Source organism: Bos indicus, chromosome 3 (assembly GCF_029378745.1).
Source record: "Bos indicus isolate NIAB-ARS_2022 breed Sahiwal x Tharparkar chromosome 3, NIAB-ARS_B.indTharparkar_mat_pri_1.0, whole genome shotgun sequence".
NCBI lineage: Eukaryota > Metazoa > Chordata > Mammalia > Artiodactyla > Bovidae > Bos > Bos indicus.
In genome coordinates, this window is record NC_091762.1 from 106188989 (window position 1) to 106205758 (window position 16770).

The 16770-nt window shown below is 37.4% G+C and overlaps 1 protein-coding gene across 1 annotated transcript in view; it reads right to left on the bottom strand.

The window, feature by feature from the left end:
* RLF (RLF zinc finger) overlaps nt 1-16770 on the bottom strand; it is a 79510-nt gene that overhangs the window by 46334 nt on the left and 16406 nt on the right. Inside the window, exons 2-3 of the mRNA XM_019957745.2 lie at nt 1649-1803; nt 664-745 (exon numbers count right to left, since the gene is read on the bottom strand). Of these exons, the coding sequence (XP_019813304.2) occupies nt 664-745; nt 1649-1803 (237 nt within the window). The remainder of the gene's footprint in view (nt 1-663; nt 746-1648; nt 1804-16770) is intronic.

Sequence of the window (16770 nt, forward strand, 5' to 3'; positions counted from 1 at the left end):
ACATAATTAATGATAATAACTAAATGATAGCTTTTTTACTTATTAAGTCTGTTTTCTTTAAACAGTTTTTCTATCTCCACTGCTAACAGGTAAATTTGCTTTCTATTGCTGGCAGTACACTTGCTTTTTTTCTCCTACCTTACTCTCCTCTCCCCAACTTGCTATTTTCTGATCTGCTCATCTGAGAATGCTTATTATCAAGCCAATAGATGAACTAACATAGCTCTCCTGTAAGTAAAATGCATGAACAGAATCCCTGATGACTACTTTTAATTGTTAGCATTGTAAGTCCCGGAAATTTTAGGGGAAATTACTAGATAAATGTATCATGAATGAACCAAATAGTATTGCATAATAAACATATACAATTTTATATTTTAATAGATTTATTCTGTCTAAAATTTTGTTTCTGAAGAATGAAAAATTTTTTGTTGACTTCTAAGCTATGTAAAGACTAACAAAACCAAATGAAAGGAAAAAAAACCCAATAATTTTTAGGATACTCTCTTCATCTGGAAGGCCTCTTTCTCATTCCATGAACTTAATACAATATATAATGAACTTGTTTTTGTTCTAAGTTTCCAATTTCAGTTTGCTGGGAGAAATTAACTAGGTGTCTTAGATATCCAAACAGAGACCTTTTTTGAGGCCAAATCAACCCACCTGTAAAGACTGAAGGAAGAGTACCCAGGCTTCACATGGCAGTTCACTTTCAGACACTGAAAGCAGTAATTCAAAACAACTCCTAGAATATGAAAAACTAAGTCAGTATATAACACTGGTTATAGTCATAATCAAGTACAGTATGACAGTGACACAATACACATTTTAGATATATTTAGACTATTTCAAATTTGTTTTTTACTCTTCAAAATTTTATTCAACATTGTTATATTAACTTTTCAACTTTAAAAAAGAGAAAAAAGAAAAACTATGAAGCTTTAGAGAAGGAATAATAGGATTATAAAACAAGGAATGTTTGTGTTCCAAAAAAAGTATGATGTTAGAGGTCTGGGATTTTGGAAAATAGGAAAGAAAACAGTTAAGACCACAGAAAAGTAAAATCGATCATCCAGACTAAAATTTATCCTACCAACAATCTGTAAACTGAATCAAGGTGATTCCAGAACTAAAAACTAACAGCTGTTATATTTTTTCACTCTGCAAATAAAATATATTAAAGGTGTAATTCTGTCTGCTATTAGGCAGTGAAGTATTAAAATATCAACTAAATCGTTATGGGCTCTTAGGGTGGTAATTTACACTGTGCCCTGATACTTTCTGCTAGTAAAACTCAAATAATACAACTGAGTTGCAGAATTTCACGGTAATTCCCTCAAAGACCACTACACCTTCCAGATACTCTGTCACTTCAGTTGATCTATACCTAAGGACAGAAAGAAAATGTTATCAATCTAAGCCTGAGGAGAAAAAGAGACTGTAGGGGCAATTAAATATCAGGCTGCTTGGCTGCAGTTTCACTTATACTTGTCTCCTGAAAATGGGAATATAAAGGGGTCAGAGCAAAGGAAATTTCATTCAAAGGTACGACCCTTTAAACAACGTGATGCCATAGTAAAGAGAAGTCCGGCAAACATTACAACCAAAAATACTCAATTTTAACAGTGATTTAAGTTCTTAAACTTACAGTACTAATCTGCCAAGCACTAACAGGACATCTTCACACTCAGTAGTTAAATACGGGCGAGCACTGGCGAAGCTTCGGATGGCAAGCCGATACACCTCCAGGAGATACACAATATGTTCTGACGCGTTCTTGTTGCTTGCATACTGCAACAAGGTCTAAAAAATAAAGTTTTAATTATTTTAAAAATAAAGACAATGAAACAAACAAGACTATCTTTGTTCTCAAATGCACTACCCCTTCCCTTTTTTCTAACAGATGCATACTCCTTTTATTTGGCACTAGTTTCTTGAGAGAATTCTATTTTCATCACTTAATGAATTGTTTCTGTTGAATTAAAGAAAAGCCAGAACTGCTCTTTTGACATGAGAATAAATCTACGAATAGAGCCATAAAATGCTGATAGTTGTTCTCAATAGAGGTCTAGAGTTATCATCTCTGAAATTTAGTAATTAGTTTCATTAATACAACACTAAATTGAGCACCAACCATGTACCAATACAATGGCTATACAAGATTATGATTCCTGCCTTATACAAAAGACATTGCTGTGTGTGGCCCTTAGCTCTTTTTTCCCACATAAGACTGATTAGGCTTAATTTACACTTACTAATTTATAAAAGGTTATGGTTATATTTAATGAAGTTATTTCGAAAACTAACATACATGCCAGATGCTCCAAAATCACTGTGGACAGTGACAGTAGCCATGAATCAAAAGAAGTGCTCCTCAAAAGAAGAGCTATGACAAACCTAGACAGCATATTAAAAAGCAGAGACATCACTTTACTTACAAAGGTCCTATAGTCAAAGCTATGGTTTTTCCAAGAGTCATGTAGGGATGAGAGATGGACCACAAAGAAGCCTGAGCACCAAAGAAATGATGCTTTCAAACTGTGGTGCTGGAGAAGACCCTTGAGAGTCCTCTGGACAGTAAGGAAGTTAAACCAGTCAATCCTAAAGGAAATCAACCCTGAATATTCATTGGAAGGACTGATGCTGAAGCTGAAGGTCCAGTACTTTGGCCCCCTGATGCAGAGCTGACTCATTAAAAAAGACCCTGATGCTGGGAAGACTGAGGGCAGGAGGAGCTGGGGGTGACAGAGGATGAGATGGTTGGTTGGCATCACTGACTCAAAGGACAGGAGTTTGAGCAAACTCTGGGAGATAGTGAAAGACAGGGAAGCCTGGCGTGCTGCAGGTCTTGGGGTTGCAAAAAGTCAGACACGACTTAGCGACCAAACAACAACAATCCCAGATGCCAGTTTATTTGTTTACAAAGGGGACAGTCATATTAACACCTAGAGTACCTCATTCCCCATATTTTGATATAATAGGTTTTCTGGTGAGTTAAAAATCTAAAACAAAGGAAAACCAGAAGGCCTGAAAAATTACATGTTCAAATCACAATGGAAAGCTGGCTTCTCTTCTCTTTGGACAGTGTGGCAAATAGGCTAAGTTCTTGTTTGGAGTCTCTCTAGGTTCCACAAAGTTGCTCTCCCTTCTAGTAATATACTTCTTTCCTCTAACAACTGAATAGGTTTTGCTTATGCTTAATTGATACATGCTTAATTAACAGGTTAAGACTTGAATTATCCAAGTTTCCCGCCCCCTAGAAAACACATTCTGACTGGGTAGGTAGGCAGTTAAGGCTACTTCAGTAACAATCTCTTCAAGGATTCCTAACTTCCTGTATTCTGATCTTTCTGCCTAGCAAAGTACAAATAGCTTGGTGGTATTGCAGGATTCCACTGATTTTCTGTAGTTTTTTCCTGTAGTTTTTACAAGAACAGTCCCTGTATCAGTTCTGATAATTAAGTACTGTCTTGATTATTAAAAAAAAAAAAACAGGGAAACTAATGATAAACCATTATATCATATACTTTATTAAAAGCTCACTTAACTTACACACTGAATTATCTGATCATTGCATACTTGAATGATCAAGATACTTAAGCTATTAAGTTGGTAAGAAAAGTAATTGCGGTTTCGCACTGTGAATTTTAAATCATTATAACTAGGCTCAAACACATTTTCATTAATCAAAATAGGAACCATTACAATCAATGCATTTTTGCCAACAAGAAGTTGGTTTGTTTATTCCTGTAGCATAAAAATCCGTGCCTGGAGATTCGACAGACTCTTGGAAAGTATTTTCTGCCTCCTGCTGATTGTGGATGCATTTTCCCCAAAAAGTTGTTGAGATGCTTGAACAGGTGGTAGTCGGTTGGTGAGAGGTCAGGTGGAAAAGGCAAAACTTCAGAGACCAATTCATTCAACTTTTGAAGCATCTGTTGTGTGACGTGTGGTCGAGCATTGTCATGGAGAAGAATTGGGCCCATTCTGTTGACCAATGCCGCCTGCAGGCACTGCAATTTTGGGTGAATCTCCTCAATTTGCTGAGCACACATTTGCCGGGATTCAGAAAGCTGTAGTGGATCAGGCCATCAGAGACCATGACCCTTTTTGGTGCAAGTTTGGCTTTGGGAAGTGCTTTGGAGCTTCTTCTCAGTCCAACCACTGAGCTGGTCATCACCAGCTGTAATATAAAATTTATCTTTTGTTGCACATCACAGTCCAATCAAGAAATGGTTCATTGGGGACTTCCCTGGTGGCCCAGCGGCTAAGACCCTGTGCTCTCAAAGCAGGAGGTCTGGGTTCAAGCCCTGGTCAGGGAGCTAGAACCCACAGGCCGCATCAAAGATCCCACGTTCTGCAACTAAGACCAGGCACAGTCAAATAAACAAATGAAATAAATTTTTTTTAAAAAAAGAAACGTTCTTTGTTGTTGCACAGAATAATAGAAGACAACACTTCAAAAAGACGATTTTTTTTTTTTGCAGTCAAACACCCACTAGCTGAGCTTCTTCCAATTTGCTTCAAATGCCAAACAACTGTAGAATGGTAGGAGTTGAGTTCTTTGTCAACTTCACATGTAGCTGTAAAAGGATCGGCTTCGATGAGCCTCTCAATTGGGCACTGTCAACTTCAAGAGATAGTGAAGGACAGGGAAGTCAGGCATGGTGTAGTCCATGGGGCTGCAAAAGAGTCAGACAAGACTGAGCGACTGAACAACAACTTCTGACGGCCGGCCACTATGCTCCTCGTCTCCAAGGCTCTTGTCTCCTCTGCAAGACTTCTGGAACCACCACCGCACTGTGTGTACAGGAGGGGGTCCTGGGCCAAATGCGCTGTTGATGTTGAGTTGTCACTGCTGCTTTACGACCCATTTTGAACTCGAACAAGAAAATCGCTCTAATTTGCTTTTTGTCTAACATCATTTCCACAGTCTAAAACAAATATAAAATATACAGCAAGCAATAAGTCATTAGCAAAAACCATAAAGTGACAAATGTGCATGAAAATGATGTATAACATAACCACATTAATTTAAGAATATATTCCAATTTCAAACAGCAAAGTTCAACAATGCAAAATCACAATTACTTTTGCACCAACCTACTATTTCAGTACATCCATTCAATTAAGTATCTTGCTGCTTTACCAGTCACTTTAGAGAAGTGGACTCCTTCTATATTTTCAGAAGAGCATTATGTCCCCATCTAATCAAATCCCAAATTTTAATAAAATAAGAAAAAACTGAATGATAACAGAGGATCATAAAACTGATCCCATAATAATCCTTTCTAGCTAAATGAGTGAAGAGAAAGCATGCAGAATTGTGTGCTTATTAGTTACATAAATAAGACTTCATACTTGCTGTTCAGTCCCTAAGTCATGTCTGACTCTTTGCAAATCCATGAACTGCAGGCTTCCCTGTCCTTCACTATCTCCTGGAGTTTGCTCAAGCTCATGTCCACTGAATTGGTGATGACATCCAACTATCTCATCCTCTATCGCCTCCTTCTCTTCCTACCCTCATCAGGGTCTTTTCCAATGAATCAGCTCTTTACATCAGGGGGCCAAAGTACTGGAGCTTCAGCTTCAGCATCAGTCCTTCCAGTGAATATTCAGGGTTGATTTCCTTTAGGACTGACAGGTTTATCTCCTTGCTGTCCAAGAGACTCTCAAGAGAGCCTTCTCCAGCACCACAGTTCGAAAGCATCTCTGGCACTCAGCCTTCTTTATGGTTCAACTCTCACATCCATACATGACTACTGGGAAAAAATCAAAGCTTTGACTATATGGACCTTTGTAAGCAAAGTGATGTCTCTGCTTTTTAAAGTGATGTCTCTGTTTTTTAATACTCTGTCTAGGTTTGTCATTGCTTTTCTTCCAAGGAACAAGCATCTTTTAGTTTCATGACTGCAGTCACCATCCACAGTGATTTTGGATTATTTCACATATCTCTTAAAAAATCTCTTAAAATCTATGTCAGAAAGAAACTGTTTTAGGTCAGCAAATTACTTATTTTCTGCATTGGTTAATCTGAAAACCAGAAGGCTTTACAAATTTATATTCAGTATCAGAATTTATGTTCCATAAGATCAGGTAACATCTTACCAACCTTAGTAGGCCAAACACTCCTCCACTCACTTCCATCTCCATAGGACATTCAAGTCTCATTAAATGTTTACTGAATAAATTTACCATTTTACTGAATAAATTCATCATTCTATTCATTTGCCAAATATTTTTTCATAGCCTACTCCAGTAAGGAGCTAGGTACTAGGGGGAAAGACACAGGGGCCTATCCTGGAGCTTTCAGAATGAGTCAACACAACCTGACGGTTGAAACCACATGTGCAAATTAGCCAGCTGCTGGCCACCATGTGCAGAGAGAAGCGCGGAGGGAACAGAGACGAGGCTGTTCTTCTCAGAAGCTCCTGCCACCAATCTAGTATCTTCTGACACAGACGTCCAATTAAGCCTCCCAAGTCACACAAGATTCAATACCCTGTGAGTACTTATGTTTACATCTTCCCCTATACTTATTTATATACTTTTTATATTCCCAAATCTTTTCCCCCTTATATGTTAATCACATTAAAGAAGTGTCCTTTTCTGCTATATTTAAAATGGAAACCAGTAAGGTCCTACCGTATATAGCACAGGGAACTCTGATCATCGTTACGTGGCAGCCTGGGTGAAAGGACAGTTTGGGGGAGAATGGCTGAGTCCCTTTGCTCTTCACTTGAAACTGTTACAACATTGTTAATCGGCTATATTTCAATATAAAACAAAAAGTTAAAATGGTTAAAAAAATTTTTTTTTACAAGGGAGGTGTCCTTAACATATCCACTATGTGCATACTCTGGACACTGAAAGAACCACTGGAACAATCTTCTTTACTATCATCGTTTTTAAGAACGCAAGATTAAACTGAATGAATTATAGCCATCCAAATAACATTACTTTGCCAACAAATGTCCGTCTAGTCAAGGCTATGGTTTTTCCAGTGGTCATGTATGGATGTGAGAGTTGGACTGTGAAGAAAGCTGAGTGCCAAAGAATTGATGCTTTTGAACTGTGGTGTTGGAGAAGACTCTTCAGAGTCCCTTGGACTGCAAGGAGGTCCAACCAGTCCATCCTAAAGAGATCAGTCCTGGGTGTTCTTTGGAAGGACTGGTGCTAAAGCTGAAACTCCAATACTTTGGCCACCCCATGCAAAGAGCTGATTCATTGGAAAAGTCCCTGATGCTGAGAGGGATTAGGGGCAGGAGGAGAAGGGGACGAAAGAGGATGAGATGGCTGGATGGCATCACCGACTTGACGGATGTGAGTCTGAGTGAACTTTGGGAATTGGTGATGGACAGGGAGGCCTGGCGTGCTGCAATTCATGGGGTTGCAAAGAGTCAGACACGACTGAGCCACTGAACTGAACTGAAATAACATTTTTAAGTAACTCATGTAAACAAAATTTCATCAAAAGCAGAAAAGAAAAATGGGAGTCTTTTATTTCTCTTTAGAAATTTAAATTTTAGACACCAACAAAACTAAGAAAAGGGCAGTAAATGATAATTATGACTCCCTCAAGTTCATTGGCATTCTTCAGAAACCAAATTAATGACCAAATTAATGGCCTCTTCTCTTTGTTTCAGTAAACTTATTTATTCTACTAAAGTTTACTATGTAGCAATAATGTGGAGGGTAAAAGAGATGAAGACTCCATTCCTGCCCTTAAAGAACTAAGTACACTTAGCCCAATCAGATACCATCTTTATTTTAAACATTCTCACAGGATGTTCTCATTCATATCTCAGGCAGATTCTCTCTCAAGTCCTTGCTATATACCTCAAATGCCTGTTAGACATTTCCATCTGGATGTCCTATTCAAATCTAAAATTCAACATGGTGAAAACAAACATCTTCCCCAGCAAATATGCTCTTCCTCCTATGTTCCATCTGTCTCTCTTCAGGAGCCAGAGCTAAAAAAAACTCTCTCTGAAATCACCACACCAAAGCTTATTGACTCAATGGCAAAAACATTAATACCTTTGTCTCTGATCTTATGCTTTATTTCCATAGCCAGTGGCCTAGACCAAGCTCTGAACATCTGTCATCTGGAATGCCACAACAGTTTACTTCTCTAGGTTAAATATTCTTCAGTTCTGTGTATGTGTTATAATCATAAGTTCTTTGTACATAAAAAATTAATGCACAGGGGGAAAAATTAGAAGGAATGCAGTCGTATTAACGTTAGGAAGAACCACTGGAAGGACTGATGCTGAAGCTTCAGTATTTTGGTCATTTGATGCGAACAGACGACTCATTGGAAAGTCCCTGGTGCTGGGAAACACTGAGGGCAGAAGGAGAAGCAGGCGTCAGAGGTGGCTGGATGGCATCCCTGATGCAATGAAGATGAACTTGGGCAAACTGGGAGATTGTGAGGGAAAGGGAGGCCTGGCATGCTGCAGTTCATGGGGTCGCAAAGAGTCAGACACAACTGGGCACCTGAACAACAGTAGTAGGACTGAAATTCTTCCCAAATTTTCTTTATTAAGCATTATTATATTTACAGGAAGAAGGAAAGATTATCTCCCCTTATCCCAATTCTATCTACATTCCTCACTATATGGTTTCAAACAGGCTGGTTAGCATCTGGACTATTCTCTGAAAACTACCAGGGAAGGAGAAATTTTTTTCATAATGGTCATTGTTTATGCAGGGATGCATTCCGATTTAAGACTCAAATGGTTTGAGACTAACTTTTCCAGTGGAATAATCATAGATAGTATTTTTGAGCACACACTATGCACTAGGTATTTTCCTAAGAGCTTTACATGGTACTAACATTTAATACAATAACCCAAAGAGCTAAGTGATTTATCACCAGCCGATTTTTAAAATGAGGTAACAAAAGCACAGAGAGATTATTTTCTGAAAGTCACCATTGTAGTAAATGCTGGATTTAGGATTTGAACTGTGGTCATCTGACTCCAGAGCCCACACTTAACCACTCTGCTACAAGACTTTCAAGAATGCACAATTCTACAACTATTTTACTTGTATTTTAAATTCTGCCCCTCCTGCCCCCAAGCATTAGCTTTAATCTTCTACAACAAGTAGTATCATAGGTATCATTTGATCTTCTTCCCAAGAGTTTACAACATTTAATTCCCATTTAAAATGACTGCTTCTGGGGAAAGTTTTTCAGCCATAGCGAGACTGACACTCCACACTAGAATGCTGGTGGTTCACAAAGAAGTGACAAATGGTATCTGGTACTTGGTCCTTACTGTTAAATCTGTATGTGACTTTTAATAGAAGAGGATTTGCATTATTTTAAATTTTGGCCAGTAAGCGAGAAATCTTATTGATTTTAATTTCTCAACACATGAAATTCCCAGAATTAAATAAATTTGAGTAAAATGTGACTGTACTATGACAGACTTCCAGCAGGGTAGCACTTGAGTTGGATTTCTGAGGTATGGGTCAAGTCTGAAAATGCAAAAGTGAGGGGAAAAGAAATACAGGTAGACAGCAACTTGAACAAAATCAGAAAAAATCAATAGAACAGATGGGGCAAAACAGTGACAAGACTTAACATCACTTGGTGAGGAAGCATAGGAGATTTCTCTCGAAGAGACTAAGCTGGGTGTGAGACGAAATGGAATGGGAAGTGAACAGCTGGCTGCTTACATTCAGAAAGTGGCTAGAGTAAATTACAACTTTTAAGTCTTAAAACATACATGGCTATTAGACTGCACCTCACACTTTTTATATTGGTTATAGTTGGCTTTTTAAACCCAGAAATATGACTTGTTACTTTATCTACCTACCTATTTATCTATTCTGATTAACTTTCACTGGATGCAATCCATCATCCTAGCCGACCAAGATTATTTTTAGATACTGATTCTGTCATGGGATTTAACTATGCTTTCTAATTTCATTTTCAATTTAAAAAAATATCTTTTGCTGGGCTTTTTCCTGGTGGCTGAGTAGTAAAGAATCTGCCTGCCAATGCAGGAGACACAGGTTCAATCCCTGCTCCGGGCAGATGCCACATACTACGCAGCAGCTAAGCCTGTGCATCGCAACTACTGAGCCTCTACTCTAGAGGCAGGAGCCGCAACCACGAAAGCTGCAATGAGAGAAACCACAATGAAAAGCCCGTGCACTGCAACTGGAGAGCAGCGTCAGCTCTCTGCAACTAGAGAAAAGCCCTTGCAGCAACGAAGACCCAATAAGGCCAAAAATAAATACATAAAAATTTTATAAATATATCTTTTGCTTTAATAAAATAATAAATTTTTTGTAATAAAATATCCTTTATTGTTTAAAAAAATATATAGATAAGTGGAGAAGTAAAAATAAAAATGTCATTAATAAACACTACCACTACTCCCCAAACAGACCACTGTTAACAGATAAAATTAAGTTTGAGGGGTTTTTATGCCTAAATAGTAGCATATTAATGGACTCAAGCTATATTATTTTGTAAAACTTTCTTCAACACCAATATTTTTATACCTCATGTGTATACTACAATTTATTACACAAGTCCCTATTTCTGGACATGATGGTTTCTAACTTTTCATTACTATGCAAAGTTAGAAATTTCTATATGCAATATTTATATAATTATTATAATATTTAGCACAATGTTCTATAAATAAAATTGCTGGGTCAAAGGATGCATAATTTTTAAGAATTTACACAGTGCTAAATTCTGCACCAGAAAATTTGTTCCAATTTATATTCCTATTATTTATGTAAGATATCGACAGATTGAGAAATTATCACAATTATTGTACATTACAACCTAAATACAATCTTTTCAAGGTCACATGGATAGGGCAAATACAGTATTTTGTTTATTCAACTTACAATCCTTTCATTACTACTGTGATTGAATAAAAATTTTCATGATATTTTATGATATCTTTAATTACTACAGCATCTATATGGTATCTTCATCTCAGTTATCAATAACAGTAAGGAAGAGAGCTTGAATGAGAACAGTATCAACAGTTAAACTTCCCCCCAAAATTGAAGAGGAACAAATTCTAACTCATTCTATGAGGCCAGCATGACTCTGATATCAAAGCCAAAGACTACAAGTAAAGAAAACTACAGACCAATATCCCTTATGATACAAAAATCATCAACAAAATATTAGCAAGCTGAATTCAACGGCATATTAAAATAAACTATACACTATGATCAAGTGGTATTTATTCCTGGAATGCAAGGATGGTTCAGCATATGAAATCACATTAAGAGCATGAAGCGAAAAAACCTCACGCCACCTCAACTGATGTAGAAAGAATATTTGAAAAATTCAGTAACCTTTCATGATAAACACTCAACAAACTAGGAGCAGAAGAAAAGTACTTCAAAATAATATAGACCATGAATGAAAAATCCTAACATTATGCTCAATGGTGAAAGACTTAAAGCTTTTCTTTTAAGGTCAGGAAGAAAGATGTCCACATTCCCCATTTCTATTCAATACAGTACTTGAAGTCCTAGTGAGAGCAATTAGGCAAGAAAAAGAAATAAACAGCATCCAAATTGAAAAGAAAAGTAGTATCACTGTTTGCAGATGACATGATTTTATATGTAGAAAATATTGAAAATTCCACATCAAAAAAACTAACCAAATAAACAAGTTCAGAAAAGTTGCACAATATGAAATCAACACACAAAAATCACCTGTGTTGTTTTTTTGTTTTTGGCTGCAACACACAGCTTGCAGGATCTTAGTTCCCCAGCCAGGTATGAAAGCACAGAGTCCTAACTACTGGACCGCCAGGGAATTCCCTCAGTTGTGTTTTTATACAACAACAATGAACAATCTGAGAAAGAAGTCAACCATTCCATTTATAATTGCATCAAAAATACAGGAACAGTGACTTTCCTGTTGATCCAGTGGTTAGGAATATGCCTGCCAATGCAAGTGACCTGGGTTTAACCCCAGGTCTGCCCACATGCCATTGGACAACTAAGCCCTTGTGTTCCAATTACTGAAGCCCACCCGCCCTACAGTCCGTGGTCCTCAACAAGAGAAGCCACCAAATTGAGAACCCATGTATTGCAATGAAGAGTAGCTCCTTGTGCCACAACTAGAGAAAGCCCACATGCAACAATGAAAAGCCCATGGGTTACAACAAAGACCCAGTGCAGCCAAAAATTAACAAATTTTAAAAACAGAGGAATAAACTTAACCAAGCTTCAAAGTGAAAGACTTACACACTGAAAACTATAATATTAAAGCTTAATCAAAGATGCTAAAGAAGACACAAATAAATGGCAAGACATGACACAAAAATGTTCATGGAATGGAAGACAACAGTGTAAGATGTCAATTCTACACAAAGCAATGCACAGATTCATGAAATCCCTATCAAAATCTCAGTTTTGCGAGAGGGGGGGTGGGCATCTCAAGGGACCCTGAATTGCCAAAACAAACTTGAAAAGAAGGATAAAGTTGTAGATCTCACACTTTTTTTTCCCCCTATGTCACACTTTCTGATTTCAAAATTTACTACAAAGCTACAGTAATCAAAGCAGTGTGTACTGGCATCAACACACACAGACCAACAAAACAGACTAGAGAGTCCAGAAATAAACCGTCGTGTGCATGCATTTGTGTGTGCTAAATTGGTTCAGTCACGTCTGACTGTTACCCTATGGACTGTATGTAGCCCACTAGGCTCCTCTGCCCATGGGATTCTCCAGGCAAGTGGGTTGCCATGCCCTCCTTCACAAGACCTTCCAGACCCAGGGATCAAATTGGCGTCTCTTATGTCTCCTGCACTGGCAGGCGAATTCTGTACCACTAGGGCCATAAACCCTCATATATATGGTCAAATGATTTTCCAAGGTGCCAAGACCATTCAGCAGAGGAACAGTCTTTTCAACAAGTGCTACTGGAAAAACTGAATATTCATATGGAAAAGAATTTGTCTCTTACCGTATACCATATACATAAATTAACTCAAAATAGATCTAAGATCAGACTCCCAAGGAAAAGAAATAAAAGCAAAAATAAACCCTAAACAAGACCTAATCAAACTTAAAACCTGTTACACAGCAAAGGAAACTATCAACAAAATGAAATGTCTTTTTTTGAAACAGGGAATGGGAGAAAACATTTGCAAATGATATGACTGACAAGGGATTAATATCTAAAATATACCAATAACTTGTACAACTCGATATCAAAAAACCAAACAACACAATCAAAAAATGGGCAGAAGACCTAAACAGGGATCTCTCCAAAAACAAAACATACAGATGACCAACAGGTACATGAAAGGATACTCAACATCACCATTAGAGAAACATAAAACCACAATGAGGTATCACTTCACATCAGTCAGAATGGCTATCATCAGAAAGTATGAAGATAACAAATGCCGGAGAGGCTGTGGAGAAAAGGGAGCCCTCCTACACTCTTGCTGGGAATGTGAACTGGTGCAGACGCTACAGGAAACAGCATGAAGGTTACTTCAAAAATGAAAAAGAAAGCTACACATGATCTAGCAATTCTACTCATGGGTACAAATACCAAAAAGACAAAGACTCTAATTTAAAAAGATACATGTACCCCAATGTTCACAGCAGCACTATTTACAGTATCCAAGATGGAAAAAATTCAAGTGCCCATCAAAAGACAACTGACTTAAGATGTCGTACAAGTATGTGTGCACGTGTACACACACAAACACACAAAATGAAATATTACTCAGTCACAGAAAAGAATGAAATATTGCCATTTGCAGCAACACGGATGGGACCTAGAGAATATCATACTAAATGAAGTCAATCAGATAGAAAAACACAAATACCTTATGATATCACTTATACATGGAATCTAAAAAATGCTACAAATGAATCTATATACAAAAAACAGACTCACAGACACAGAAAATAAATTTATGGTTACTAAAGGGGGAGGTGGGCAATAAGTTAGGAGCACTATGGGATTAATAGATACAAACTGCTTCACATAAAACAGATAAGCAAGAAGGATTTACTGTATTACACAGAGACCTATATGCAATATCTTGCAATAACTTATAATGGAAAACAATCTGAAAAAAAAAAGTAACTGAATAGTTTTGCTGTACACCTGAAACTAACACATACTGTCAATCAACTATACTTCAAATAAAGAAAAAAGGAAAAAATAGATCTAAGAGCTAAAATCATAAAACTCTTGGAAGAAAACAATGGGAAAAAGCTTCATGATATTGGATTTGGAAATTATTTCTTAGATATGATACCAACAGCATTACATAACGAAAGTAAAAATATATAAACTGAACTATATCAAAATAAAAACTTGTCTACCCTGAAATCTGGACACTATCCTTGTGGTAAAAAGAAAACCTGCAGAACAGGTGAAAATATTTGCCAAATCATATACCTGTTAAAGGATTAGTATCCAGTATATATAAAGAAGTTTTAAAACACAACATCAGAAAAAACAACCCAATAATAATAGGCAAAGGACTTAGATTTCTCCAAAGATACATAAGTGGCCAATAAGCATCTGAAAAGATCAAACAGAATAACAATTGTTTGTAAAGATGTGGAAAATGTGGAACCCCTGTGCATTGTCGATGGGAATGTAAAATGGTACAGCCACTGTGCAAAATGTATGGTGGTTTCTCCAAAAATTAAACTGAATTACCATATGATCTAGTAATTTTGCTTCTGAATATATACCCAAAAGAACTGAAAGTACAGATTTGGAGAGTTATTTGTACCCATGTTCATAGCAGCATTATTTACAATAGGTAGAAGCAATCCAAGAATACATCAAGGGATAGATGAACAAATTGTGGCATATAAACACAATGGAATATTATTCAGCCTTAAAAGGGAGACTTGACATGTGCTGTTGCTGCTGCTGCTAAGTTGCTTCAGTCGTGTCCGACTCTGTGCGACCCCAAAGACGGCAGCCCACCAGGCTCCCCATCCCTGGGATTCTCCAGGCAAGAACACTGGAGTGGGTTGCCATTTCCTTCTTCAATGCATGAAAGTAAAAAGTGAAAGTGAAGTTGCTCAGTCGTGTCCGACTCTTTGCAACCCCATGGACTGCAGCCTTCCAGGCTCCTCCGTCCATGGGATTTTCCAGGCAAGAGTACTGGAGTGAGGTGCCACTGCCTTCTCCATGTGCTACAAAGTCAATAATCTTAAAGTCCTCATGCTCAGCAAAATAAGCAAGCCACAAAGTGACATATGTTTCCACTTATGTCAAATTCATAGACAAAAAGTATAGAATGGTGGTTACCAGAGGCAAGAAACAGGGAGGAATGGGAAATTAGTGTCTAATGAGTTCAGAGGTTCAGTTTGAGAAGATGAAAATGTTTTGGAGATGAATGGTGGTGATGGTTGCATAACAACATAATATACTTAATACCACAGAAATGTATGCTTAAAAATAGCTAAAATGGCAAATTTTATATTATGCATACCTTACCACAATGTAAAAAAATACCCAAAAAAGTTAACTTTATGTCTTGAGATTTAAGAAGAGCAATTTTCAAGAAACAGAAGTGGGTGAGCATGAACAGGAAGAGTGGGGAAAGAGAGGACGATAAATTCAAATATTTCCCATTTCTGTTTTAGTAAGTCACTACTACTAAAGAGATCTAGGATACTTCTTGAATACGAAATTTTAAAATCTGAGCTTTATCACTGGGGAAGATTACAATTCTGAGGCAGCTATGTAAAACAGTGAAATAAAAATGCCTTTCAGTTGGGGAGTCAAACTTCTACCTCCATTATTTGCCAGCTAACAGTGGGTCTTGATTTTTTTTAAAACATTCAACTGAAATAACTGAGTACTCATTTTGCACCAGACAATGTGCAATATAGCGTAAAAACATAACAAACAAACAAAAAACCTATGGCAAAACACACGTAACAAAATTTACCATCTTAATCATTTTTAAGCAAACAGTTCTATGATATTAAGTATATTTACACTGCTGTGCTACCACCATCAACATCCATCCACACAACTTGTTCCATCTTACAAAACTGAAACTGATCCGATTAAACAGTAACTCCCCATCCCCCCTTCCCTCCACCCCCTGGCAACCACCATTCTACTTCCTATCTGTGTGCAATATACTTTCACAATATTGTATTTTCTGTTTGAAAAAAGCAACACAAGAGTGTGGTAATGGCATCAAGGTATACAAATAGAACAATGGAACAGAATAAAGTCCTGAAATAGACCTACATACATATGGCTAATTGATTTTCAGCCAAGTGCAAAGGAGATTTCTCAATTCAGTGGGAAAGCAGTCTTTTCAACAAACGCTGCTGGGACATTTAGATGCTCCTATGTTTTTAAAAAAGAACTTCCATCCATCACTCACACAACATACAAAAAGTAACTCCAAATGGATCATAGATCTAAATGTAAAACCTAAAACAATAACACAGAAGAGAACACAGAACATCTTTGTGCTCTTAGGCAGATTCTCAGATATAACATGAAAACTATCAATAAAAGAACAAGTTGATAAACTGAACTTTGTCAAAATTAAGAATATGTGTTCTTCAAAAGACACTGTTGCTGCTGCTGCTAAGTCACTTAAGTCACGTCCGACTCTGCGACCCCATAGACAGCAGCCCACCAGGCTCCGCCGTCTCTGGGATTCTTCAGGCAAGAACACTGGAGTGGGTTGCCATTTCCTTCTCTAATGCATGAAAATGAAAGGTGAAACTGAAGTCGTTCAGTCGTGTCTGACTCTT